The 26,541-nt window shown below is 54.3% G+C and overlaps 2 protein-coding genes across 3 annotated transcripts in view; both read left to right on the forward strand.

Annotated features, from left to right (window-relative positions):
- LOC115541789 (interphotoreceptor matrix proteoglycan 2) lies at positions 1-24,909 on the forward strand. The gene is made up of 22 exons (XM_030353628.1): positions 1-812; positions 2,431-2,652; positions 3,300-3,466; positions 3,890-3,918; positions 4,021-4,053; positions 4,689-4,726; positions 5,869-6,704; positions 6,783-7,622; positions 8,118-8,306; positions 9,041-9,202; positions 9,747-9,805; positions 10,896-10,916; positions 11,586-11,824; positions 12,328-12,389; positions 13,140-13,428; positions 14,204-16,284; positions 17,588-17,807; positions 18,742-18,952; positions 19,251-19,439; positions 20,858-21,056; positions 22,351-22,412; positions 22,996-24,909. Exons 1-22 carry the CDS (start codon positions 752-754, stop codon positions 23,057-23,059), a joined length of 6,273 nt encoding a protein of 2,090 aa, XP_030209488.1. The 5' UTR covers positions 1-751; the 3' UTR covers positions 23,060-24,909.
- Positions 24,910-25,759: 850 nt separating this feature from the next.
- LOC115542979 (target of Nesh-SH3-like) overlaps positions 25,760-26,541 on the forward strand; it is a 14,958-nt gene continuing 14,176 nt past the window's right edge. Inside the window, exon 1 of one of the 2 annotated variants that reach the window (XM_030355501.1) lies at positions 25,760-26,072. In XM_030355501.1, coding sequence (XP_030211361.1) covers positions 26,000-26,072 — 73 coding nt within the window. In that variant the 5' untranslated portion in view covers positions 25,760-25,999. The remainder of the gene's footprint in view (positions 26,073-26,541) is intronic. The other variant, XM_030355500.1, reaches the window with a different exon arrangement.

Raw genomic sequence — 26,541 nt, forward strand, 5'->3', positions numbered from 1 at the left:
CCAATGGCCGCGTGGTAAATACTAGTGGTGTTGTCAGGGGGGGGATAGAGGTGGAGAGGTGATCTCTATGAGCCGCTCTGCTCCCGACCCGGGAACACGTTCACTGCTCACCCATCGTAGATCAGCCCCAAACCCGGCGGCATCGAACCAGAAACCCTCAGGGTCCGAGGCAGTGAGACGGTCAGAACACGGAGGCGTTGCCGGCTGCGTCTGTCGCCCGACATCCTTTCAGTACGGCTCAGGTCACTCCGCGGTCTTAGAGCGCAGAGGAGACAATCCCGAGAGCCGGCAAATAGGATTAGTGTCGGGAGGAGGTCCATCTGAAGCGCCAGCCGTCATCCCCGCCCTGTGTCCCGGAGCGCCGCCCTGACCCGGAGCATCACACCCAACGCCCCGCCCAACAAGATCATACCTCCGCCCGACAGGAGTCATACCTCCGCCCGACAGGACTCATACCTCCGCCCGACAGGAGTCATACCTCCGCCCGCACCACCCTCTGCCTGCACCCGGCCATGTGACCCAGTGAAGACGGACACTCTGAGGACAGACTGGGGGGCCATGTGACCCGGTGAAGACGGACACTCTGAGGACAGACCGGGGGGCCATGTGACCCAGTGAAGACGGACACTCTGAGGACAGACTGGGGGGCCATGTGACCCAGTGAAGACGGACACTCTGAGGACAGACGGTGGAGGAGCTGAACAGCGTGAGGTTGAGTTTGGGGACGCGTGGATCGTCCTAGAGGTTGAAGATGGTGGTCTGCTGGACCCTTTGGACCGGGCTTCTATTGGGTGGTCTTCACCTGCTGACAGGTGAGGAGAAACCTGTAGACGCCTGTAGATACTGTTACCCGAGGACCTGGACATGGAGTAGACCTGAAGACCAGTAGACCTGTAGACCAGTAGACCTGTAGACCAGGAGACCTGTAGACCAGTAGACCTGTAGACCAGTAGACCTGAAGACCAGTAGACCTGTAGACCAGTAGACCTGAAGACCAGTAGACCTGTAGACCAGTAGACCTGTAGACCAGTAGACCTGAAGACCTGTAGACCAGTAGACCTGAAGACCTGTAGACCTGTAGACCAGTAGACCTGTAGACCAGTAGACCAGTAGACCTGAAGACCAGTAGACCTGAAGACCAGTAGACCTGTAGACCAGTAGACCTGAAGACCAGTAGACCTGTAGACCAGTAGACCTGTAGACCAGTAGACCTGTAGTACAGGGGGTAGCCGGAAGGTTGCTAGTTCGAGTGTCGAGGTGTCCCTGAGGGAGACCTCAGGGACTGCTTCTGACCAGCTGGCTGTCGCCCGTCGGTGTGTGAATGTGTTACTGTGTGTATGAATGTGTGTATGAATGTGTGACTGGGTGTATGAATGTGTTACTGTGTGTATGAATGTGTGCAAGAATGTGTGACACTGTATGAATGTGTGACTGTGTATGAATGTGTGACTGTGTGTATGAATGTGTGATTGTGTATGAATGTGTGACTGTGTATGAATGTGTGTATGAATGTGTGCAAGAATGTGTGACTGTGTATGAATGTGTGACACTGTATGAATGTGTGACACTGTATGAATGTGTGACTGTGTGTATGAATGTGTGACTGTGTATGAATGTGTGACTGTGTATGAATGTGTGACTGTGTGTATGAATGTGTGTATGGATGTGTGACTGTGTATGAATGTGTGACTGTGTGTATGAATGTGTGTATGAATGTGTGACTGTGACTGTGTATGAATGTGTGACTGTGTATGAATGTGTGTATGAATGTGTGACTGACTGTGTATGAATGTGTGACTGTGTGTATGAATGTGTGACTGTGTATGAATGTGTGACTGTGTGTATGAATGTGTGACTGTGTATGAATGTGTGTATGAATGTGTGCATGAATTTGTGACTGTGTGTATGAATGTGTGACTGTGTATGAATGTGTGACTGTGACTGTGTATGAATGTGTGACTGTGTGTATGAATGTGTGAATGTGTGTATGAATGTGTGACTGTGTGTATGAATGTGTGACACTGTGTGTATGAATGGGTGAATGTGAGGCAGTATTGTATAGAGCTCTGAGCGGCCCCTGGTTAGAACAGTGCAGTATAGGTTCAGTGCATTTACTGTAGACCAGTAGTCGTGTATGGTCTGCTACCTGAGGACAGGGACCTGGTGTAGACCGGGTTTATAGGGACCTGGTGTAGACCGGTCTATAGGGTCTTGGTGTAGACCGGTCTATAGGGTCCCTGCTGTAGACCGGTCTATAGGGTCCTGGTGTAGACCGGTCTATAGGGTCCTGGTGTAGACCGGTCTATAGGGTCCCTGGTGTAGACCGGTCTATAGGGTCCCTGGTGTAGACCGTTCTATAGGGTCCTGGTGTAGACCGGTCTATAGGGTCCGTTATAGGGTCCCTGCTGACGGTGCGGTCTGACCCCACAGAGGCCCGTGGTGGAGGCGGAGGTGGGGGCGTGGCCTGGGGGCGGTCTGTGGGGACCAGAACCCTCAGACCAGGGGGGGGGCTCTGGGCGGCGGGCCGCCGGGGGCCCGGGGCCCTGTCCCGCCGGAGGAGGGAGGCCCTGTTCCCCAGCGGGGTGAAGCTCTGCTCCCAGGAGACGCTGGAGACGGCGCTGAGGAACCACCTGGACTACTTCCACCTGAGAGGTACCAGACTCTAACTAACACTAACTAGATACCAACTATCACTAACTTACACTAACCAGACACTAACTAGATACCAACTATCACTAACTTGCACTACCCAGACACTAACTAACTAACACTAACTAGACACTACCTAGACACTAACTAGATAATAACTATTACTAACTTACACTAACCAGACAATAACTAGCACTAACTAGACACTAAATAGATACCAACTATCACTAACTTACACTAACCCGACAATAACTAACATTAACTAGACACTAACTAGCACGAACTAGATACTAACTAGCACACTGTTGTGTCAGGTTGACTCGGAAATCTTTTCTTTAGTAAATGTATGGAAGGTGAAGGGTGGAGGAGCCTCCAGGGGGCACTGTAGGGAACTGCAGGAGGTTCTCATACACTAAACATGCCTCAAACTAACTAGTGCACACTAACTGCTTCTTCTCCTTACTCCCCCTCTCTCCTCTCCCTTCCCCCATCTCCCTCTCTCCTCCTCTCTGCCCCCCCTCCCTCCTCACCTGCTGTGTGTGTGTGTGTGTGTGTGTGTGTGTGTGTGTGTGTGTGTGTGTGTGTGTGTGTGTGTGTGTGTGTGTGTGTTTGTGTGTGTGTGTGTGTGTGTGTGTGTGTGTGCGCTCCAGTGTGTCAGGAGACGGTGTGGGAGGCCTACAAGATCTTCTGGGACCGCCTCCCCAACCGGGAGGAGTACCATGATTGGCTGAGCCGTTGTTTGGACGGTTCTGTCAGCCTCATTGAGATTGGCCGGCAGTTCAGCCAATCACAGGAGCACATCCAGCTCATCAGGACTGTGAGTCTGCTCATAATTGTCTGTCTGTCTGTCTGTCTGGCTTGTTGTCATAATGGGCTACATAGGGACTCATTGGTTAACTGGATAGTGGGTCATTTGTCAATTTAATTATGAGTAACTGCTTGATTGATCAGTGAGTAATTGGTTGATTGATCAGTGAGTAATTGCTTGATTGATCAGTGAGTAATGGCTTGTTTGGCCACTGAGTAATTGGTTGATTGATCAGTGATTAATTGCTTGATTGAACAGTGAGTAATTGGTTGATTGATCACTGAGTAATTGGTTGATGGATCAGTGAGTAATTGCTTGATTGATCACTGAGTATTTGGTTGATTGGACTGTGAGTAATTGCTTGATTGGACAGTGAGTAATTCGTTAATTAATCAGTGAGTAAGTGAGTAAAAATTGACTGTATTGTTTCAGAGGGTAGAGGTGGCTGCATCGCTGAACAGGTGAGTTCTCTGCATTTTGGTAAACAATGGCTTCCGTTGGTCACATGACCTTGTGTTGAGTCCCTCATTTGTACCCCCCCCCCCCCCCCCCCCCCTTTGCAGCGTTCCTACAAGCTCCGCCCCCCCACTCTGCAGGTAGGACTGACCACATAAAGGCTGCAGTGCTAGTGAATTGCTCTACTACTCAGCCCCTCCAGAAAAACGGGATTATGCGATCGCATAATTCAACGCATAATCAGCCAAAGTCTGCATATTCATGCAGGGGCCGCATTTTTTCAAACATGCCGCACTTTCACCGCATAAATTGCAGATTTCTGCGAAAAATATGCAGGGCTTGCATGTTTTCATACTCCCCTCATTTTCGTTGCAAAAAAGTCCCATATATGTTAGCAGAAAGTTGAAAAATGTTGCGTTTACTTCACACAAGAGCAGTTCCCGCATTTTTCGCAAGGTCCCGCAATTTTCATCGCATAAAATCACATAAATATGCCGCATATTTAATTTTTTTTTGGCCGCAATAATCACAAAAAAACGCAGCATTTCTCTGGAGGGACTGACTACTGTGTCACAGGGAGTAGAACCACCAACCCTGCAGTGTAGTGCCTTGCTCTACCACTGAGTCACAGGGAGTCAGACCCCCAACCCTGCAGTGTAGTGCCTTGCTCTACCACTGAGTCACCGGGGAGTAGAACCACCAACCCTGCAGTGTAGTGCCTTGCTCCGAGTCACCGGGGTAGGTTTGCTGGTTGACTCTTGTTTCCTGGTTGCAGTACGGAGCCCCCAGCCCACGGCGACATTACCTGGACAGGTACGCAACACACACTGTTACCGCTACTACTACTGTAGTCCTAGTACTACTGTATACTACTGCAATGCTACTGTACGATCACTTGTCGTAGCCGTCTAGCAGTAGTATATGTGCTGTCTGAGCCGTCTGGGATCAGTGTGTGTGTGTGTGTGTGTGTGTGTGTGTGTGTGTGTGTGTGTGTGTGTGTGTGTGTGTGTGTGTGTGTGTGTGTGTGTGTGTGTGGTGGTTACCCTCCTCCCAAAATAGACGTGTTAACCCTCTTAGTCTCATCTCACCGGGGGAGGGGGGATGGGCGTGGCTCAGAGATGGTGTGTGTGTGTGTGTGTGTGTGTGTGTGTGTGTGTGTGTGTGTGTGTGTGTGTGTGTGTGTGTGTGTGTGTGTGTGTGTGTGTGTGTGTGTGTGTGTGTGGAGCCAAACCAACAACAGTAATGAAGGGAGAGTGTTGTCTGTCTGAGAGGTGTTGGTCCCCAGGGGGTGGGTGCTTACTGAGGGTTTGTGGTGATCCGTCCGAGCCGTTGGGCCGGGAGTGGCCACAGCCGGCGTGGAGAGTTGTAGTAATCTGCAGTAATCTGTAAATGCGTTCTGAGATTTGTGAATGTGTACAGGAATATAACACAACTCTCCATGCACACTTGATCTGTGGAGTGATCAATGAACAATGATCTGTGAAGTGATCAGTGATCAATGATCAAGTAGTAATCAATGATCCGGTAGTGATCATTGATCCAGTAGTGATCATTGATCCAGTAGTGATTAATGATCCGGTAGTGATTAATAATCCAATGGTGATTAATATGATCAATGATCAATTATCTGTGAAGTAATCAATGATCGCTGAACCAGTAGTGATCAATAATGAATGATCTGTGAACTGATCAATGATCCGGCAATGATCATTGATCCGGTAGTGATTAATGATCCGGTAGTGATCAATGATCCGGTAGTGATCAATGATCTGTGAAGTGATCAATGATCATTGATCCAGTAGTGATCAATGATCCACTAGTGATCAGTGATCAATGATCCACTAGTGATCAGTGATCAATGATCCACTAGTGATCAGTGATCAATGATCCGGTAGTGATCAGTGATCAATGATCCACTAGTGATCAGTGATCAATGCTCTGGTCCGGGTCTACAGAGGACGGGGTCGTGACCCCGGGAGGAGGACCCACCACGGCTGACCTCGGTGACCTCTCACCTGAGCCCCCCGTCGTCACGGCGACGCCGGGCGGTGACGTCACCAGCGCCTCCCGGCAGGACGTCCCCGGAGCTCCAGGGACGTCCCCCGACCCCCCGGCCGGGCCCCCCACGGCGCACCCAGGAGAGGAAGACCACGAGGGGGTCCCCTCAGACCCCTCGGACCACCTCAGGACGGGTGGAGATGCGGCGGAGGCAGCAGTCGTCATCACCGCCAAAGAGGAGCCCGCGGAACCTGGGGAGGACCCTTCTCCCGGGGCCCCGGTGGGGCTCTGGGATCCCGCCCAACAGGAACCTCCTCCTGACGAGGTCCAGGTCCAGACCCCCAGCGCCTCCTCAGACCAGCACTCCTCTCAGGGTCCTGGACACGGCCCCCACACACCGCCCACCCACCTCACCTCCACCTCCTCCACGGACGTCACCTCCACCACCTCCCTAGACGTCACCTCCACCACCTCCCTAGACGTCACCTCCACCACCTCCCTAGACGTCACCTCCCTAGACGTCACCTCCCTAGACGTCACCTCCACCACCTCCCTAGACGTCACCTCCCTGGACGTCACCTCCCTAGACGTCAACTCCACCACCTCCCTAGACGTCACCTCCCTAGACGTCACCTCCCTAGACGTCACCTCCCTAGATGTCACCTCCACCACCTCCCTAGACGTCACCTCCCTGGACGTCACCTCCCTAGACGTCACCTCCACCACCTCCCTAGACGTCACCTACCTAGACGTCACCTCCCTAGACGTCACCTCCACCACCTCCACAGACGTCACCTCCCTGGACGTCACCTCCACCACCTCCCTAGACGTCACCTCCACCACCTCCCAAGACGTCACCTCCACCACCTCCACAGACGTCACCTCCCTGGACGTCACCTCCACCACCTCCCTGGACGTCACCTCCACCACCTCCCTAGACGTCACCTCCACCACCTCCCTAGACTTCACCTCCCTAGACGTCACCTCCCTAGACGTCACCTCCACAGACGTCACCTCCCTAGACGTCACCTCCACAGACGTCACCTCCCTAGACGTCACCTCCACCACCTCCCTAGACGTCACCTCCCTAGACGTCACCTCCACAGACGTCACCTCCACAGACGTCACCTCCCTAGACGTCACCACCCTAGACGTCACCTCCCTAGACGTCACCTCCACAGACGTCACCTCCCTAGACGTCACCTCCACAGATGTCACCTCCCTAGACGTCACCTCCACAGACGTCACCTCCCTAGACGTCACCTCCACCGCCTCCACAGACGTCACCTCCCTAGACGTCACCTCCCTAGACGTCACCTCCACAGACGTCACCTCCACAGACGTCACCTCCACAGACGTCACCTCCCTAGACGTCGCCTCCACAGACGTCACCTCCCTAGACGTCACCTCCACAGACGTCACCTCCCTAGACGTCACCTCCACCACCTCCCTAGACGTCGCCTCCCTAGACGTCACCTCCAAAGACGTCACCTCCACCATCTCCCTAGACGTCACCTCCCTAGACGTCACCTCCAAAGATGTCACCTCCACCACCTCCCTAGACGTCACCTCCCAAGACGTCACCTCCAAAGACGTCACCTCCACCACCTCCCTAGACGTCACCTCACTAGACGTCACATCCACAGACGTCACCTCCACCACCTCCCTAGACGTCACCTCCACCACCTCCACAGACGTCACCTCCACAGACGTCACCTCCACAGACGTCACCTCCCTAGACGTCACCTCCACAGACGTCACCTCCACAGACGTCACCTCCCTAGACGTCACATTCACAGACGTCACCTCCACCACCTCCCTAGACGTCACCTCCCTAGACGTCACCTCCCTAGACGTCACCTCCACAGACGTCACCTCCCTAGACGTCACCTCCACCTCCTCCCTAGACGTCACCTCCACAGACGTCACCTCCCTAGACGTCACCTCCACAGACGTCACCTCCCTAGACGTCACCTCCACAGACGTCACCTCCCTAGACGTCACCTCCACCTCCTCCCTAGACGTCACCTCCCTAGACGTCACCTCCACAGACGTCACCTCCCTAGACGTCACCTCCACCTCCTCCCTAGACGTCACCTCCACAGACGTCACCTCCCTAGACGTCACCTCCCTAGACGTCACCTCCACCACCTCCACAGACGTCACCTCCACAGACGTCACGACCCTTGAGGTCACGACCCTTGAGGTCACGACCCTTGAGGTCACGACCCTTGGGGTCACGACGGTAGAGGTCACGACCCCAGAGGTCACCCCCAGGTACATTGTAGAGTACAACAACGGGAACTTCCCGGAACCTACGATGGAACCACAGGAAGAGAACCAGGACCTCCTGGGGAACAACGTCTTCGGCCTGGAGGAGGAGCTGCAGAACACGGTGAGAGATGGTTAGGATAGTTAGGAGTTAGGAGTTAGGAGAGTTAAGGGTTAGGAGAGTAAGGAGTTAGGAAAATTAAGGGTTTGGTTCGTAAGAGTTAGGAAGTTAAGAGAGTTAAGTGTTCAGAATTTAGAATATTTCATGTTGGGGCGTTTGTTTCGTTCAGGTGTATTCTTCATATTGGGGCGTTTGTTTCATTCAGGTGTATTCTTCATATTGGGGCGTTTGTTTCGTTCAGGTGTAGTCTTCATGTTGGGGCGTTTGTTTCGTTCAGGTGTAGCCCTCATATTGGGGCGTTTGTTTCGTTCAGGTGTAGCCCTCATGTTGGGGCGTTTGTTTCGTTCAGGTGTAGCCCTCATGTTGGGGCGTTTGTTTCATAGCCTTCATGTTGGGGCGTTTGTTTCGTACAGGTGTAGCCCTCATGTTGGGGCGTTTGTTTTGTTCAGGTGTAGTCTTCATGTTGGGGCGTTTGTTTCATTCAGGTGTAGTCTTCATGTTGGGGCGTTTGTTTCATTCAGGTGTAGCCTTCATGTTGCGGCGTTTGTTTCATTCAGGTGTATTCTTCATGTTGGGGCGTTTGTTTCGTTCAGGTGTAGTCTTCATGTTGGGGCGTTTGTTTCATTCAGGTGTAGTCTTCATGTTGGGGCGTTTGTTTCGTTTAGGCTTAGTCTTCATGTTGGGGCGTTTGTTTAGCTCAGCCGTAGCCTTCATGTTGGGGCGTTTGTTTCGTTCAGATCGGGAACGAGATGGGGGCCAGCCGGCCGCGGCCCCCCCGGCCCCTGAAGGAGCAGGTGGTGGAGCTCTACGTCAGGCTGAGGGGAGAGACCTTCACCAACGCCCTCAGGGACCCCAGCAGCTCCCAGCACCTCCTGCTCTCCAGACGGTTCACACGCAAGGTGAGGAGATCTCCTCTCTCCTCCTCTCCTCTCCTCTGCTCTCCTCTCCTCTCTCCTCCTCTCCTCTCTCCTCCTCTCCTCTCCTCTGCTCTCCTCTCCTCTCTCCTCCTCTCCTCTTCTCCTCTCTCTCTCCTCCTCTCCTCTCCTCTCCTCCTCTCCTCTCCTCTCCTCTTCTCTCCTCCTCTCCTCTCCTCTGCTCTGCTCTGCTCTGCTCTGCTCTCCTCTCCTCTCTCCTCCTCTCCTCCTCTCCTCTTCTCCTCTCTCTCTCCTCTGCTCTCCTCTCCTCTCCTCTCCTCTCCTCTCCTCTCCTCTCCTCTCTCCTCCTCTCCTCTCTTCTCCTCTCCTCTCCTCTCTCCTCTCCTCCTCTTCTCCTCTCTCTTTCCTCCTCTCCTCTCCTCTCCTCCTCTCCTCTTCTCTCCTCCTTTCCTCTCCTCTCCTCTTCTCTCCTCCTTTCCTCTCCTCTCCTTTCCTCTCCTCTCCTCTCCTCTGAGGAGGTACTATTCCACCCTAGACCTTTGGTCCTAAACCTTCTCTCCACCTCCAGGTCCGTGACGTCTTCGACCAGGTGCCTGGCTTCAAGAGCGTCTCTGTAGTGGAGTTCAGGTAGGAGACCCACTAACAGACCGCTGGTAGTATTAGTGGATTCAGGTGATAGTATTATTACAGAGTATAGTGGATTCAGCTGAAAGTATTATTACAGAGTATAGTGAAGTATAGTGGATTCAGCTGAAAGTATTATTACAGAGTATAGTGGAGTATAGTGGATTCAGCTGAAAGTATTATTACAGAGTATAGTGGAGTATAGTGGATTCAGCTGAAAGTATTATTACAGAGTATAGTGGAGTATCGTGGATTCAGCTGAAAGTATTATTACAGAGTATAGTGGAGTATAGTGGATTCAGCTGAAAGTATTATTACAGAGTATAGTGGAGTATAGTGGATTCAGCTGAACGTATTATTACAGAGTATAGTGGATTCAGCTGAAAGTATTATTACAGAGTATAGTGGAGTATAGTGTATTCAGCTGAAAGTATTATTACAGAGTATAGTGGAGAATAGTGGATTCAGGTGATGGTATTATTACAGAGTATAGTGGAGTATAGTGGATTCAGCTGAAAGTATTATTACAGAGTATAGTGGATTCAGCTGAAAGTATTATTACAGAGTATAGTGGAGTATAGTGTATTCAGCTGAGAGTATTATTACAGAGTATAGTGGAGTATAGTGGATTCAGGTGATAGTATTATTACAGAGTATAGTGGGTCATAGGGGATTCAGCCAATAGTATTATTACAGAGTATAGTGGAGTATAGTGGATTCAGCTGAAAGTATTATTACAGAGTATAGTGGAGTATAGTGGATTCAGGTGATAGTATTATTACAGAGTATAGTGGATCATAGTGGATTCAGGTGATAGTATTATTACAGAGTATAGTGGATCATAGTGGATTCTGCTGATAATATTATTACAGGTCAGGGTGGATTCAGATAAAACGGACATGAATAGATGTATACATACTTGTATGTCTGTCTGTCTGTCTGTCTGTCTGTCTGTCTGTCTGTCTGTCTGTCTGTCTGTCTGTCTGTCTGTCTGTCTGTCTGTCTGTCTGTCTGTCTGTCTGTATATGTTGTATTCGTTTTGCTGTTCTGATTTCCTTTTTGATTATTTTTCTCATGTTTTTCTTCTGTTCAGACCTCAGAAAGATCTGGAGAGGTAAGTGATGGAGGAGGTGTTGGAGGTGGTGATGGAGGTGGTGGTAGTTGTGTAGTGATGGCGGTAGTGGTGGTGGAGCTTATAGTTGTGTACTGATAGAGGTGGTGGTGATGGAGGTGGTGGAGGTGATGATAGCTCTGTAGTGGTGTTGGAGGTGATAGTTGTGTACTGATATAGGTGGTGGAGGTGATGATAGTTGGTCATGGGGTCTGGAGGGTCTGGGGGGTCTGGTCCAGGGCTCTGGGGGTCACAGTGGGGTCACAGTGGGGGTCACAGTGGGGGTCACAGTGTGGTTCTCTGGGGGTCTCAGTGGGGTCACAGTGGGGTCACAGTGGGGGTCAAAGTGGGGTCACAGTGTGGGTCTCTGGGGTCACAGTGGGGGTCACAGTGGGGTCACAGTGGGGGTCACAGTGGGGTCACAGTGGGGGTCACAGTGGGGGCCACAGTGGGGTTCACAGTGGGGTCACAGTGGGGTCACAGTGGGGGTCACAGTGGGGTCACAGTGGGGGTCACAGTGGGGTCACAGTGGGGTCTCAGTGGGGGTCACAGTGGGGGTCACAGTGGGGTCACAGTGGGGGTCACAGTGGGGTCTCAGTGGGGGTCACAGTGGGGTCACAGTGTGGTTCTCTGGGGGTCACAGTGGGGTCACAGTGGGGTTCTCTTGCCCAGGGGTCTGGTGGTCCTTGTCCACTACGCCGTCACCCTGGAGGTGGACAGCGGGGGGGTCAGCAGCCACACCCTGGACTCCGTCACCCAGCTGAACGCGGGGGTGGAGCTCTCGTACCGGGCGGAGCAGCCCACCGTGGTCTACACCATCACCGACTACAGGAACTACATCACCGAGGCTCTGCACCGGGACCCCCTCCCCCGCACCGCCCCCCAGCCCGACGCCACCACCCCGCACCACGGTACGGACCACCGCGGGGGGGGGGGGGGTCAGGGGGGGGTGGGGTTATGCTGGGGTTAGGGTCAGGGATTAGGGTGGGGTTATGTCTGGGTAAGGGTTATGTTGGGGTTAGGGTGGGGTTATGTCTGGGTAAGGGTTATGTTGGGGTTAGGGTGGGGATAGGGTGGGGTTATGCTGGGGTTATGGTAAGGTTAGGGTTATGTTGGGGTTAGGGTTAGGGTGGGGATAGGGTGGGGTTATGCTGGGGTTATGGTAAGGTTAGGGTTATGTTGGGGTTAGGGTGGTGTTATGTTGGGGTTAGGGTGGGGTTAGGGTTAGGGTGGGGTTATGGTGGGGTTAGGTTGGGGTTAGGGATGGGTTAGGGTTATGTTGGGGTTAGGGTGGGGTTAGGGTAATGTTAGATTGAGGGTGGGGTTAGGGTGGGGTCAGGGGTTATGACTGGGTTAGGATCACAGCATCTCAGGCCCACTAAACCAACCCCTCCCCTCTCTGCCCCCCCTCCAGTGGAGAACGTCCTGCCGTCCTCCGAGCCCGCCGGGGCCTGGGGGGGCGCCCCCGGCCTGATGGTGAGTCCCCCCCCCCTCTGTGTGTTAGGGTTAGTACGGCTAGGGTTAGTATGTGGGTTAGGGTTAGCCCTAACCCACACACTAACCCTAGAGGGGGGGGGACTCACCATCAGGCCTGGGGGGGCGCCCCAGGCCTGATGGTGAGTCCCCCCCCCCTCTGTGTGTTAGGGTTAGTACGGCTAGGGTTAGGGTTAGGGTTAGCCCTAACCCTAACCCTAACCCTAACCCTAACCCTAGAGGGGGGGGGGACTCACCATCAGGCCTGGGGGGGCGCCCCAGGCCTGATGGTGAGTCCCCCCCCCCTCTGTGTGTTAGTGGAGTGGAGGAGATAAGGTGATGAGTGGTTAGTGGAGGAGATAAGGTGATGAGTGGGTAGTGGAGGAGACAAGTTGATGAGTGGGTAGTGGAGGAGATAAGGTGATGAGTGGGTAGTGGAGGAGATAAGGTGATGAGCGGGTAGTGGAGGAGATAAGGTGATAAGGTGGTAGGAGATAAGGTGATGAGTGGGTAGTGGAGGAGACAAGGTGATGAGTTGGTAGTGGAGGAGATAAGGTATTAGGAGATAAGGTGATGAGTGGGTAGTGGAGGAGACAAGGTGATGAGTGGGTAGTGGAGGAGATAAGGTGATGAGTGGGTAGTGGAGGAGACAAGGTGATGAATGGGTAGTGGAGGAGACAAGGGGGTAGTGGAGGAGATAAGGAGATAAAGTGGTAGGAGACAAGGTGATGAGTGAGGACGTGTGCTCTGCAGGAAAACGTCCTGGCGGCGGAGAGGCCTCCGGACGCCCCACCACAGGAAGTGGGCGGCGCCACGTCACAGGAAGTGGGTGGCGCCACGTCACAAGAAGTGGGCGGCGCCGCGTCACAGGAAGTGGGTGGCGCTGAGGGCGTCCTCACGAAGGACAACTTCCTGTTGGCGACCTTTGACCCCTGGAAAGGGAAACACTCCGATGTGGCGAGCAGTGAAAACGATGTGCTCCTATTGGACGAGAGCACAGCCACTCCCCCTGTCCCTGATTGGACAGATGACCTCGGAGCAGGTAGCTTTGAAGGAGACATATTATGGTGTTTTCCCAACATGTAAACATAGTATTTGAGTTCCAGAAAACATGTTTTTGAAGCTGTTTGCTGGAAATAGCCTTTAGGAAAAAAACTATTGTCTACCGCTATTCCCCTCTGTTCCAGTCCCTTCAGAACGCGCTGTTTCTGGTGTCTGTAGCGGTGATGCAAATGAGCTGCTGCCCATTGACCAATGAGCTGCTGCCCATTGACCAATGAGCTGTCAGACTGAACCACAGCATGGAGGAGAAGGGGTTGTTGCCGTTTGCAGACTCCTGGAGCTTTATATCAATATAGTATAATATAACATAATAATAATATTATATAAGGGTATTTATATAATCTATCTAATATCACGGCCAAAATCTATGTGTGTAAGTGAAGACTCTTAGTGGGGGATATCTCGTCCATGGTTGAGAAGAATTGGGGGGAAGGAGGCAGTCAGCGGCAGTCCGGCAGCTCAGCTCCGGGAGTACAATCCCTTTCTACTCCATGTCTCCTCCTCCCGACTTCCCTTCGGCGGCAGCTCCGGCGGGGTGAGCTCGGCGCCAGAGAAAGGGATTGCACTCCCGGAGCTTAGCTGCAGGGCTAGCGCCGAGTTCCCCCCGCCGGAGCTGCTCGTCCGCTGGTCCGCAAAATCTTAATCTCACCTCCTTGTCTCCTGGGTCCCAGTCTCACCTCCTTGTCTCCTGGGTCCCAGTCTCACCTCCTTGTCTCCTGGGTCCCTGTCTCACCTCCTTGTCTCCTGGTTCCTAGATGCTGGAGGCCTGGACGATGAGGGCTTCCTCTTCAGCAGCCTCCCGGCCCCGGTCAGTGGGGTTGACGCCCCGAGCCCCCCCGCCCCGAGGCCCTCGGCTGGGCCCTCGGGGGCCCTGGAGGAGGGGGCCTCTGGAGGCTCCTCGGGGGACGGGGCGGGCAGCGGCCTGGAGGCCTGGACCCCCCCGCTGGACTCCAGGGGGGGGGCCTTCTACGAGGGCCTCCCCCCCCCGGACCTGGAGGAGGAGGCCCCAGAGGAGGGCCCCGACGGCACCACCGGGGCCCCCCAGGGCCCGGTGGTGATCACCCAGGACCTCGGCTCAGACCCGCGCTACACCAGCACCCCCAGCCCCCCCGAGCTGTGGACCACGGCCCAGCGGCCCAGAGAGATGCTGGGCCGGACCCCCGGGGCCTCGGGACTCCCCCAAGACCTCTCCTTCATGGAGCCCTTCTCCCCCAACGGAGCGCATTCTCTAGAACCTTCTGGTCCTTCTACAGAACCTCCTCCCTATTCTCTAGAACCTCCTGCTCCTTCTACAGAACCTTCTGCTCCTTCTCTAGAACCTTCTGCTCCTTCTACAGAACCTCCTCCCTATTCTCTAGAACCTTCTGCTCCTTCTACAGAACCTCCTCCCTATTCTCTAGAACCTTCTGCTCCTTCTATAGAACCTCCTCCCTTCTCTCTAGAACCTTCTGCTCCTTCTATAGAACCTTCTACTCCTTCTACAGAACCTTCTGCTCCTTCTACAGAACCTTATGCTCCTTCTACAGAACCTTCTGCTCCTTCTCTAGAACCTTCTGCTCCTTCTCTAGAACCTTCTGCTCCTTCTACAGAACCTTCTGCTCCTTCTCTAGAACCTTCTGCTCCTTCTACAGAACCCTCTACTCCTTCTCTAGAACCTTCTGCTCCTTCTACAGAACCCTCTACTCCTTCTCTAGAACCTTCTGCTCCTTCTACAGAACCTTCTACTCCAGACCCGGCCTCTGCTCCAGACCCGGCCTCCTCCTCCGGTCCTCAGCCTCAGAACATCCGAGTGGATGGTTCTGAAGAGGAGGTTCCCCCAGACCCCAGGGAGGTTGTGGTTGGTCCAGACCGCCCCCTCAGTGAGGGACCACCCAGCGCCGCCCCACAGCCTCCTCTGCTGACTCAGCATGACCCTGAGGTTCTGTCCACGGAGGGGCTGGAGCCAGGGGCGGCGGTGGAACCACAGGGGGAGGGGGAACCAGAGGTGGAGGGGGAACCAGAGGTGGAGGGGGAACCAGAGGGGGAGGGGGAACCAGAGGTGGAGGGGGAACCAGAGGTGGAGGGGGAACCAGAGGTGGAGGTAGAACCCGTCCTGCTGCAGCCAGAAGGGGACCATCAGGGGGGGGACTTTGGGGTTCTGGCGGAGCACCGTGTGGGCGGGGCCCAACCGGTGGCGCCCACGCGACCCCCGGCCGACCTGTCCCCGGAGGACCTGGTCGAGGACGAGGTCATGCTGGTTACCATGACGACTGCTACGACCGCACCGGTCGCCAAGGTGACCGCCGAGCAGAGCATCTCCCTGTCCCCCGAGATGGACTCCCCGTTCACGCGCGTGTCGGACGCGGCGCCGGACGACGAGGGGAACCTCCGAGAGCCTCCTCGCCATGACGACCGCCTCGACGACCGCGTCCAAGAGTCTCCTCCCCGCGACGACCAGGTCCCAGAGTCTCGTCTCCACGACGACCAGCTCCCAGAGCCTCGTCATCATGACGACATGACGTCCCACTCCGGCTGGGCTGAGAACAACCAGACCGAGGGCGTGTCCACGGCGACGCCCGGCCCAGGGGTCCAGGGGGTCCGACCCTCTGCCGGGGCCCCCCCCTCAGGGCCCGTGGGGGACCTGACCTTTGACCCGACCCGGCCCCTGGACGGAGAGGGCAGCGGGCTCCCGGAGGAGCCCGGGGCGGCGCAGCAGGCGGTGGCCCGGCCCACGGCCCCGGGCAGGGCTCTGTCGGTGTTCTTCAGCCTCAGGGTCACCAACATGAGGTTCTCCACGGACCTGTTCAACAAGAGCTCTGCGGAGTACCGGGACCTGGAGCAGCGCTTCCTCCACCTGGTGGGTTAGCATGAGCCCCCACGCTACGACTGGGTTAGCCTGAGCCCCCACGCTACGACTGGGTTAGCCTGAGCCCCCACGCTACGACTGGGTTAGCCTGAGCCCCCACGCTGCGCCTGGGTTAGCCTGAGCCCCCACGCTATGCCTGGGTTAGCCTGAGCCCCCACGCTACGCCTGGGTTAGCCTGAGCCCCCACGCTGCGCCTGGGTTAGCCTGAGCCCCCACGCTACGCCTGGGTTAGCCTTAGCCACCACGCTATGACTGGGTTAGCCTGAGCCCCCACGCTGCGCCTCGGTTAGCATGAGCCCCCACGCTATGCCTGGGTTAGCCTGAGCCCCCACGCTACGCCTGGGTTAGCCTTAGCCATCACGCTACGACTGGGTTAGCCTTAGCCACCACGCTACGACTGGGTTAGCCTTAGCCACCACGCTATGACTGGGTTAGCCTTAGCCACCATGCTATGACTGGGTTAGCGTTAGTGTTAGCTACAATACTATGACATGGTTAGCGTTAGCATTAGCGACCGTACTATGACTGGGTTAGCTTGAGCCCCCACGCTACGACTGAGTTAGCCTTAGCCACCACGCTGCGACTGGGTTAGCTTTACCTACCACGCTATAACTGGGTTAGCCTTAGCCACCACGCTACGCCTGGGTTAGCCTGAGCCCCAACGCTACGACTGGGTTAGCCTTAGACACCACGCTACGCCTGGGTTAGCCTGAGCCCCCACGCTACGCCTGGGTTAGCCTTAGCCACCACGCTATAACTGGGTTAGCCTGAGCCCCCACGCTACGACTGGGTTAGCCTGAAACGCGTTAGCCTGAGCCCCCACGCTACGACTGGGTTAGCCTGAGCGCCCACGCTACGACTGGGTTAGCCTTAGCCACCACGCTACGACTGGGTTAGCCTGAGCCCCGCGTTAGCCTGAGCCACCACGCTACGACTGGGTTAGCCTTAGCCACCACGCTACGACTGGGTTAGCCTTAGCCACCATGCTATGACTGGGTTAGCTTAGCCACCACGCTATGACTGGGTTAGCCTTAGCCAACATGTTATGACTGGGTAAGCTTTAGTGTTAGCTACCAAACTATGACTGGGTTAGTGTTAGCATTAGCAACCGTACTATGACTGGGTTAGCGTTAGCCTTAGCCACCACGCTATGACTGGGTTAGCTTTACCTACCACGCTACGACTGGGTTAGCCTTAGCCACCATGCTATGACTGGGTTAGCGTAAGCTTTAGCCACCACGCTATGACTGGGTTAGCGCTGGATAGCATGCTATAACTCTGCCTTCCCCTGCAGCTGGTGCCGTACCTGCAGTCCAACCTCAGCAACTTCCAGAACCTGGAGATCCTGAACTTCCAGAACGGCAGCGTGGTGGTGAACAGCCGGCTGCGCTTCGGGGGGCCGGTGCCGCGGGCCGTGGCCACCGTGGTGCACCTCATCCTGGACGACTTCGCCGCCACCGCCTACCACACCATGGACCTGACCATCGACAGGACCTCGCTGGACGTGGAGACGGGTGGGTGCCCTTAGACCATGGTTTCTCAACAGGGGCGGTACCGCCCCCGTTGAGGGGGGGCGTTCAAAACAACCTAGGGGGGCGCTGGGCCCCTGATTCCATTTTTGGGGGGGGGGATTTTAAACTTGGGGGGGGGGGGGGGGGGGCGCCAGAGGATCAGGGTAAGGTCAGAGGGGCGTTTGCTCAAAAAAGGTTGAGAACCACTGCCTTAGACAGACAGACAGACAGACAGGCAGTAGGCTGACAGGCAGACAGGCAGACAGACAGGCAGTAGGAAGGCAGACAGACAGACAGACAGACAGACAGACAGACAGGCAGAGACACAGGCAGACAGACAGGCAGTTGGCTGACAGACAGACAGAGACACAGGCAGACGGACAGACAGAGACACAGGCAGACAGGCAGTTGGCTGACAGACAGACAGGCAGTAGGCTAATCCCCTCGCACTTAACCCTGGTGTTAGCATGCTCAGACCACCACACCTGAGCGCTAAGCCGTCTGGCGCAGGTTCCTCCTGGCGCAGTCTGGTTCCAGTTCAGACTGTCTGGTTCCGGTTCCGACTGTCTGGTTCCGGTTTCGACCCACTGGTTCTGGTTCTGACTGTCTGTTTCCGGTTCCGACCGTCTGGTTCTGGTTCCGACCGTCTGGTTCTGGTTCCGACCGTCTGGTTCTGGTTCAGACCGTCTGGTTCCGGTTCCGACCCGCTGGTTCCGGTTTCGACTGTATGGTTCCGGTTTCGACCCGCTGGTTCCGGTTCTGACTGTCTGTTTCCGGTTCCGACCGTCTGGTTCCGGTTCTGACCGTCTGGTTCCGGTTTTGACTGTCTGTTTCCGGTTCTGACCGTCTGGTTCCGGTTTTGACTGTCTGTTTCCGGTTCCGACCGTCCGGTTCCGGTTCCGACCGTCCGGTTCTGACGGGCTGTGTCTCTCCCCAGGGGACCGGGCGGACCCCTGTAAGTTCCAGCCCTGTAACGCGTTCTCGCGCTGCGCGGTGAACCCGGGCTCCGGGGAGGCGGAGTGCGTGTGCAGCGCGGGGTTCCACAGCGTGGGGGGCCTGCCCTGCAGCAGTGTCTGCCAGGCCAAGCCCCCCTACTGCCTCAACGACGGCCGCTGCGACCTCGTCCCCGGGAGGGGGGCCGTCTGCAGGTGAGGGGGGATATGGGGGGGTGTGTGTGTATATAATGTGTGCGTGTGTGTGTATAATGTGTCTAACAGCACTCATCTGTGTATGAGAGAGCTGATTGTGGATCAAAACAATTCAACAATTCAATGTGTGTGTGTATATAATGTGTGTCTGTGTGTGTGTGTGTATATATATTGTGTGTGTGTGTGTGTGTGTGTGTGTGTGTGTGTGTGTGTGCGTTTGTGTTTGTGTATATAATGTGTGTTTGTATATAGTGTGTGTGTGTGTGTGTATATAATGTGTGTGTGTGTGTGTGTGCAGGTGTCCCGTGGGGGACCGCTGGTGGTACCGCGGGCGGCGCTGTGAGGAGCTTGTGTCGGAGCCGCTGGCGGTCGCCATGGCGATGGGCGCGGTGCTGGGGGTCCTGCTGCTGGCGGCGGGGGGGCTGTACCTCCTGGCCCGCGCGCTGAGGGACCAGTACCCCCCCCAGGACTCTGAGGACCCCCGACGGTCCGAACACCTGTCTGTCTGACCACCTGTCTGTCTGACCACCTGTCTGTCTGTCTGACCACCTGTCTGTCTGTCTGACCACCTGTCTGTCTGTCTGACCACCTGTCTGTCTGTCTGACCACCTGTCTGTCTGACCACCTGTCTGTCTGACCACCTGTCTGTCTGACCGTCTGTCTGTCTGACCGTCTGTCTGTCTGACCCCCTTTCTGTCTGACTGACTGACTACCTGTCTGTCTGACTGACTACCCCTCTGACTGACTACCTGTCTTTCTTAATACCTGTCTGTCTGACGGACTACCTGTCTGACTCCCTACATGTCTGTCTGACTAACTACCTGTCTGTCTACCTACCTGTCTGTCTGACTCCCTACCTGTCTGTCTGACTCCCAACCTGTCTGTCTGACTCCCTACCTGTCTGTCTGACTCCCTACCTGTCTGTCTGACTCCCTACCTGTCTGTCTGACTCCCTACCTGTCCGTCTGACTCCCTACCTGTCCGTCTGACTGACTACCTGTCTGTCTGACTGACTACCTCTCTGACTGACTACCTGTCTTTCTTAATACCTGTCTGTCTGACGGACTACCTGTCTGACTCCCTACATGTCTGTCTGACTAACTACCTGTCTGTCTACCTACCTGTCTGTCTGACTCCCTACCTGTCTGTCTGACTCCCTACCTGTCTGTCTGACTCCCTACCTGTCTGTCTGACTCCCTACCTGTCTGTCTGACTCCCTACCTGTCCGTCTGACTCCCTACCTGTCCGTCTGACTGACTACCTGTCTGTCTGACTACCTGTCTGTCTGACTGACTACCTGTCTGTCTGACCACCTGTCTGTCTGACCACCTTTCTGTCTGACTGATCCACCTGTCTGTCTGACCACCTGTCTGTCTGACCACCTGTCTGTCTGTCCACCTATCTGTCTGACCACCTGTCTGTCTATCTACCTGTCTGTCTTTCTGACTGACTACCTCTCTGACTGACTACCTGTCTTTCTTAATACCTGTCTGTCTAACGGACTACCTGTCTGACTCCCTACATGTCTGTCTGACTAACTACCTGTCTGTCTACCTACCTGTCTGTCTGACTCCCTACCTGTCTGTCTGACTCCCAACTTGTCTGTCTGACTCCCTACCTGTCTGTCTGACTCCCTACCTGTCTGTCTGACTCCCTACCTGTCTGTCTGACTGACTACCTGTCTGTCTGACTACCTGTCTGTCTGACTACCTGTCTGTCTGACTGACTACCTGTCTGTCTGACCACCTGTCTGTCTGACGGACTACCTGTCTGTCTGACGGACTACCTGTCTGTCTGACTACCTGTCTGTCTGTCCACCTGTCTGTCTGACCACCTGTCTGTCTGACTACCTGTCTGTCTACCTACCTGTCTGTCTGACTCACCACCTGTCTGTCTGTCCAGCAGACAGGGCGACAGGGCCTCATCAACGGAGGGCTCCAGTGGGTACCGGAGCGAGCCCGTCTCAGCCCAGTACTACCGTCGCTATGACGACCACCTGCCCCACTACTGCACCGACGGGCCGGAACCCAGGGGCCCCCCAGACCCCACGGGGCCCCCAGACCCCACCCATAAGAACACCACCAACACCAGCCTCACTGCACAGGTAACAACACCTCCACCTACACCCTAACCCCACCTTCATCCCACCTTCATCTCACCTTCATGTTCTCTCTCTCCCCCCCCCCCTCTCTCTCTCTCTCTCTCCCTCTCTCTCTCTCCGTCTCTCTCTCTCTCTCTCTCTCTCTCTCTCTCTCTCTCTCTCTCTCTCTCTCTCTCTCTCTCCGTCTCTCCCTCCTTCTCTCTCTCTCTCTCTCTCTCTCTCTCTCTCTCTCTCTCCCTCCCCCTCCGTCTCTCTCCCCCTTTCCCTCTCCCTCTCTCACTTTAGGAGCGAGTGCGGATGCATGAGTTTTACTCTCAGGACAAACACTTTGCAGACTTTGTGCGACAGACTCAATTGTGAGTTTTCTCTCCTTCAAAATCCACCTCTCCTCCTCTACCTCCTAACTCCTCCTCCACCTCCTCCTCCTCCTAACTCCTCCTACATCACCCCCTAACTCCTCCTTCACCTCCTCCTCCTCCTAACTCCTCCTACATCACCCCCTAACTCCTCCTCCACCACCTCCCATCTCCTCCTCCTCCTCCTCCTCCCACTTCCTCCTTCACCTCCTCCTCCTCCTAACTCCTCCTCCACCTCCTCCTCCTCCTAACTCCTCCTACATCACCCCCTAACTCCTCCTTCACCTCCTCCTCCTCCTAACTCCTCCTACATCACCCCCTAACTCCTCCTTCACCACTCCTTAACTCCCCCTCCACCACCTCCCATCTTTTGCTGCGTTTTATTATCCATCCGTCTCAGAGGTCCGAGGACGTTGCCTAGCGACACGCACAAACACGCCCCTTTTCCTCGGACGGCGAACTCGCCATCTCGGTTGAACTCAGTGGTGACCGAGCAAAATTCCGAGACAGAATTCAAGATGGCTGCACCCAGTGTGACTTGAAGTATGAACTGTTTTCATTGTGCTTGGACCACTTTGGTGGTTTAAATGGCAATTTCAATCACTCGTATTACTGCAATACCTTACTGCGTCCGTATCTCTGCCTATGGCCTATAGCCTACTTATTTTGGAGCGCCTGGTCCTCTGCCAATGCTAACGCGACAACAGCTTTCCGGGTGGCGTCATGTTTTCCTCCAACGACGGTTTGCAGAGAATACTCAAACGCAGCATTTTCCTCCTAACTCCTCCTCCACCATGCCCCACCTCCTCCTAACTCCTCCTCCACCACCTCCAACCTCCTCCTAACTCCTCCTCCACCACCTCCCACCTCCTCCTCCTAACCCCTCCTCCTCCACCTCACGCCTTCTCCTCCTAACTAATCTTCTGTGGGTGGTGGTTCAGGTTTCTGGGCAGCAGACGGAGCTCCTCCACCTAACCCCACCGGCCCCCGCTGTTTCTCTGAGGTACGTCCGACAGGCGCTGAGTGACTGCTCTATGTTCTCTGGTTCTACGTCATCTCAAGGAGCTGGGTGACTGCTCTATGTTCTCTGGTTCTACGTCATCTCAAGGAGATGGGTGACTGCTCTATGTTCTCTGGTTCTGGTTAGCTGTTCCATGCTAACCTAGCCTACTTGTAGTCCAGAGACTGGTTAGCTGTTCCATGCTAACCTAGCCTACTTGTAGTCCAGAGACTGGTTAGCTGTTCCATGCTAACCTAGCCTACTTGTAGTCCAGAGACTGGTTAGCTGTTCCATGCTAACCTAGCCTACTTGTAGTCCAGAGACTGGTTAGCTGTTCCATGCTAACCTAGCCTACTTGTAGTCCAGAGACTGGTTAGCTGTTCCATGCTAACCTAGCCTACTTGTAGTCCAGAGACTGGTTAGATGTTCCATGCTAACCTAGCCTAATTGTAGTCCAGAGACTGGTTAGCTGTTCCATGCTAACCTAGCCTGCCCATGTTCTGGTACTCACTGCTAGGTGTATACTTATCTCACTACGTCTTAACTCATACTTTACTCCGACTCATTCTCACATCTTGTCTTCCAGCTCAAACTCCCTGGACCCGCCCTCTCTGCCGAGGAAGGGGAGGAGTCTCATGTTGCCGTGGTGATATCAGCGGACAGGAGAGGAAACCAAAGGGGCTACATTTTTATACAGACACTTTTCGTGCTCTACGACTTCGTAGAACGTGAACTACGCACTGCCAGGCTCACAGCGATCGGACGTTCTCTGGTCAGCTACTAAACACTACAGTAGGGCTATCTTCCTGCACTGGTCTGTTGGTCTGAGACGGTCTCTGGTCAGCTACTAAACACTACAGTAGGCCTAGGTTCCTACACTGGTCTGTTGGTCTGAGACGTTCTCTGGTCAGCTACTAAACACTACAGTAGGGCTAGCTTCCTGCGCTGGTCTGTTGGTCTGAGACGTTCTCTGGTCAGCTACTAAACACTACAGTAGGGCTAGCTTCCTACACTGGTCTGTTGGTCTGAGACGTTCTCTGGTCAGCTACTAAACACTACAGTAGGGATAGGTTCCTACACTGGTCTGTTGGTCTGTGACGTTCTCTGGTCAGCTACTAAACACTACAGTAGGGCTAGCTTCCTACGCTGGTCTGTTGGTCTGAGACGTTCTCTGGTCAGCTACTAAACACTACAGTAGGGCTAGGTTCCTGCACTGGTCTGTTGGTCTGTGACGCTCTCTGGTCAGCTACTAAACACTACAGTAGGGCTAGGTTCCTACACTGGTCTGTTGGTCTGAGACGTTCTCTGGTCAGCTACTAAACACTACAGTAGGGCTAGGTTCCTACGCTGGTCTGTCGGTCTGTGACGATCGGACAGCCATGAGGCAACGCCCAGTGCCTTCGGTGTTCTTACAGGAGTTGTCGCTTCACAGCCACCTCTCCGACCAATCAGAGGAACCGGATACACCGGCCCATACCCCGTGTCGGTTCTGGTTGGCTGTACGATGTTTCATACGATTTCATTGCCCTGTACGATGATTAATGTCTTTTTGTTCGGATGTACGATGTTTAATGTCTTTTTTTTTTTCCGGGTTATGTTGAATATGTTTTTGCTCTAGGATCTGTTCTTCAGCTCTAAAAGGTTTAATGCTAAATGTTAATGTAGTGTAGCACCGTAATATTGCTCTATATGTTCTATTGTTGCCGTAGTTACCATGGATTCACACTTATCCACAATGGGATATGTCGTCTGTAATAAGTTATGGTACTTCAACAGGGGGATTCATGAATCCTATTTCAGCATTTGTTTGGAGACATAAGGTTAGCTGGTGGCTAGCAAATACTAGCCTATCCACTTATACAAGTGATCCACAAATACCAGCGAACGCTCGGATCAGAAAGGCTTGAGAGGAGGAAGACGATGGGGGTGATGATGGTGTAAAGCTTCAGTTTGTGTATAGTTGTGATGTGATTAAATATGTTATTATTTACAGCCGATGGTACAGTCATGTTATTCGACACCTACACTGTTCTCCGGGCCTGCCTCATTTTCGTATATTGTATTGTTTTGCTTCCTGGTTTGGAAGCAAACAAAGCTGGGAGTTTTGTGCGGAAGTAAAGATACCCGAGTCCTCCGGTTTCATGTCTTAGCCTACAAACTTCTTAGGGGCGTTTTCTGAACACTCTTATTTCGGAAGAATGGACGGTTTGCGCAAAAACATGTCAGAGCTTCAGAACCTCGGAGCTGTTTTGAAGGCAGCATTACATCACGTTCTGGTTCTTTGTATTTTCTTACTTCCTGCTTGTGTGATGTCATTTCCTGGTTGTTTGTGATATCACTTCCTGGTTCTTTGTATTTTCCTACTTCCTGGTTGTGTGTGATGTCACTTCCTGGTCCTGTGTTCTTTCTTCTTGGTTGTGTTGTGTATGTGTTGGGTGCTAGTGGGATTCACGTGAGGCAGAGGAAGTGTTTCCTAAAATAAAATATATCTTTGACTTAAGGTTGGCCTGGGGGGTGTTTGTAAACACAACACGATGGCGACACTTATTTTATTAACCTAACAGACGTAGTATTAGTTCTCTTACTACAGTGGTAAGCTGTATAGTATAGCCGGACCTAGTCCAGGTCTCCACCTGAGCCACGCAGGAGGGTTGAGGAGTCGTGGGGAAGGTGGAGTCCCTCTCCCCTCCTCCTCTCCCCTCATCCTCTCCTCACCTCCTCTCCTCTCCTCCCCTCTCCTCCCCCCTCCTCTCTCCTCCTCTCCTCTCCTCTCTCCTCCTCTCTCCTCTCCCCTCCTCTCCTCTCCTCTCCTCTCCTCTCCCCTCCCCTCCCCTCCCCTCCCCTCCTCTCCTCTCCTCTCCTCTCCTCTCCTCTCCTCTTCTCCTCTCCCATTACAACCGTCCCCAGAACCCGTTAGATCTAGCTAGTGCATGTCAAGGGTGTGCACGTCAGGGGTGTGCACGTCAGGGGTGTGCACGGCTGCATGTAGTGGCATGTGTTCTCTCTCTCTCCTCCCCGCTCTCTCTCTCACCACTGTTCCAGGCAGGGGGCGTGGTCTCCTGGTGGGGGCGTGGTCTCCTGGTGGGGCCATGGCCTTGTCCTGATGCCAAGAGGCGGGGCCTCTTGGCAGGACCACAGGACCTCCCAGGATCCAAAGTTAAACACAGGATCGGACCACGGGGGGGTGTGTGTGTGGAACAGAGTTGTACATGTTACAACCAGTGACAGTTACACGTGCTATTGTGCAGAAACAGAAACATATGAGAGGGAGGGAGAGAGGGGGAGGGGGGTGGGGGGTGGGGGGTGCTCCTCCCTCAGTGTGTAGCGATGCTGCTGTAGTCGTCTTCCTCCACAACACACTGGGTCTACACTCAGCACACACACACACACCAACAGAGACGCACACACACACACCAACAGAGACGCACACACACACACCAACAGAGACGCACACACACACACCAACAGAGACACACACACACACAACAGAGAGAGAGAGACGCACACACACACACCAACAGAGAAACACACTCACGCCAACAGAGACACACACACACACGGAGACAGACAGGCTTGGACTGCCCGTTGCCATGGGAACCGTCCTCTGCATCCTCCTGCTGCTGTGTGGACTTCTGCTGGTCGACAGCATCCCCGGAGAGCAAGGTGAGCGAGAGACATAGACCCGCACTGAGAGAGAGGTGGGCGAGAGACATAGACCCGCACTGAGAGAGAGGTGGGCGAGAGACATAGACCCGCACTGAGAGAAAGGTGGGCGAGAGACATAGACCCGCACTGAGAGAGAGGTGAGCGAGAGACATAGACCCGCACTGAGAGAAAGGTGGGCGAGAGACATAGACCCGCACTGAGAGAGAGGTGAGCGAGAGACATAGACCCGCACTGAGAGAGGTGGGCGAGAGACATAGACACGCACTGAAATAGGAAGAGAGAGAGAGAGAGACACACAGAGAGAGAGAATGAGAGAGAGAGAGGGAGAGACACAGAGAGAGAGAGAGAGAGAGACACACAGAGAGACAGAGAGAGAGAATGAGAGGGAGAGACACAGAGAGAGAGAGAGAGAGAGACACAGGGAGAGAGAATGAGAGAGACAGAGAGACACAGAGAGGGAGTAATG

The sequence above is a fragment of the Gadus morhua genome, chromosome 4 (assembly GCF_902167405.1).
Source record: "Gadus morhua chromosome 4, gadMor3.0, whole genome shotgun sequence".
NCBI classification, from domain to species: Eukaryota; Metazoa; Chordata; class Actinopteri; order Gadiformes; family Gadidae; genus Gadus; species Gadus morhua.

What these genes read in the sequence shown, in the direction of transcription:
- LOC115541789 (XM_030353628.1), top strand. Translation starts at nt 752, where the DNA reads ATGGTGGTCTGCTGGACCCTTTGGACCGGGCTTCTATTGGGTGGTCTT. An exon ending in TGGTCTTCACCTGCTGACAG is followed by an intron (nt 813 to 2,430) that starts GTGAGGAGAAAC and finishes CTGACCCCACAG; the next exon opens with AGGCCCGTGGTGGAGGCGGA. An exon ending in GACAGATGACCTCGGAGCAG is followed by an intron (nt 13,429 to 14,203) that starts GTAGCTTTGAAG and finishes CCTGGTTCCTAG; the next exon opens with ATGCTGGAGGCCTGGACGAT.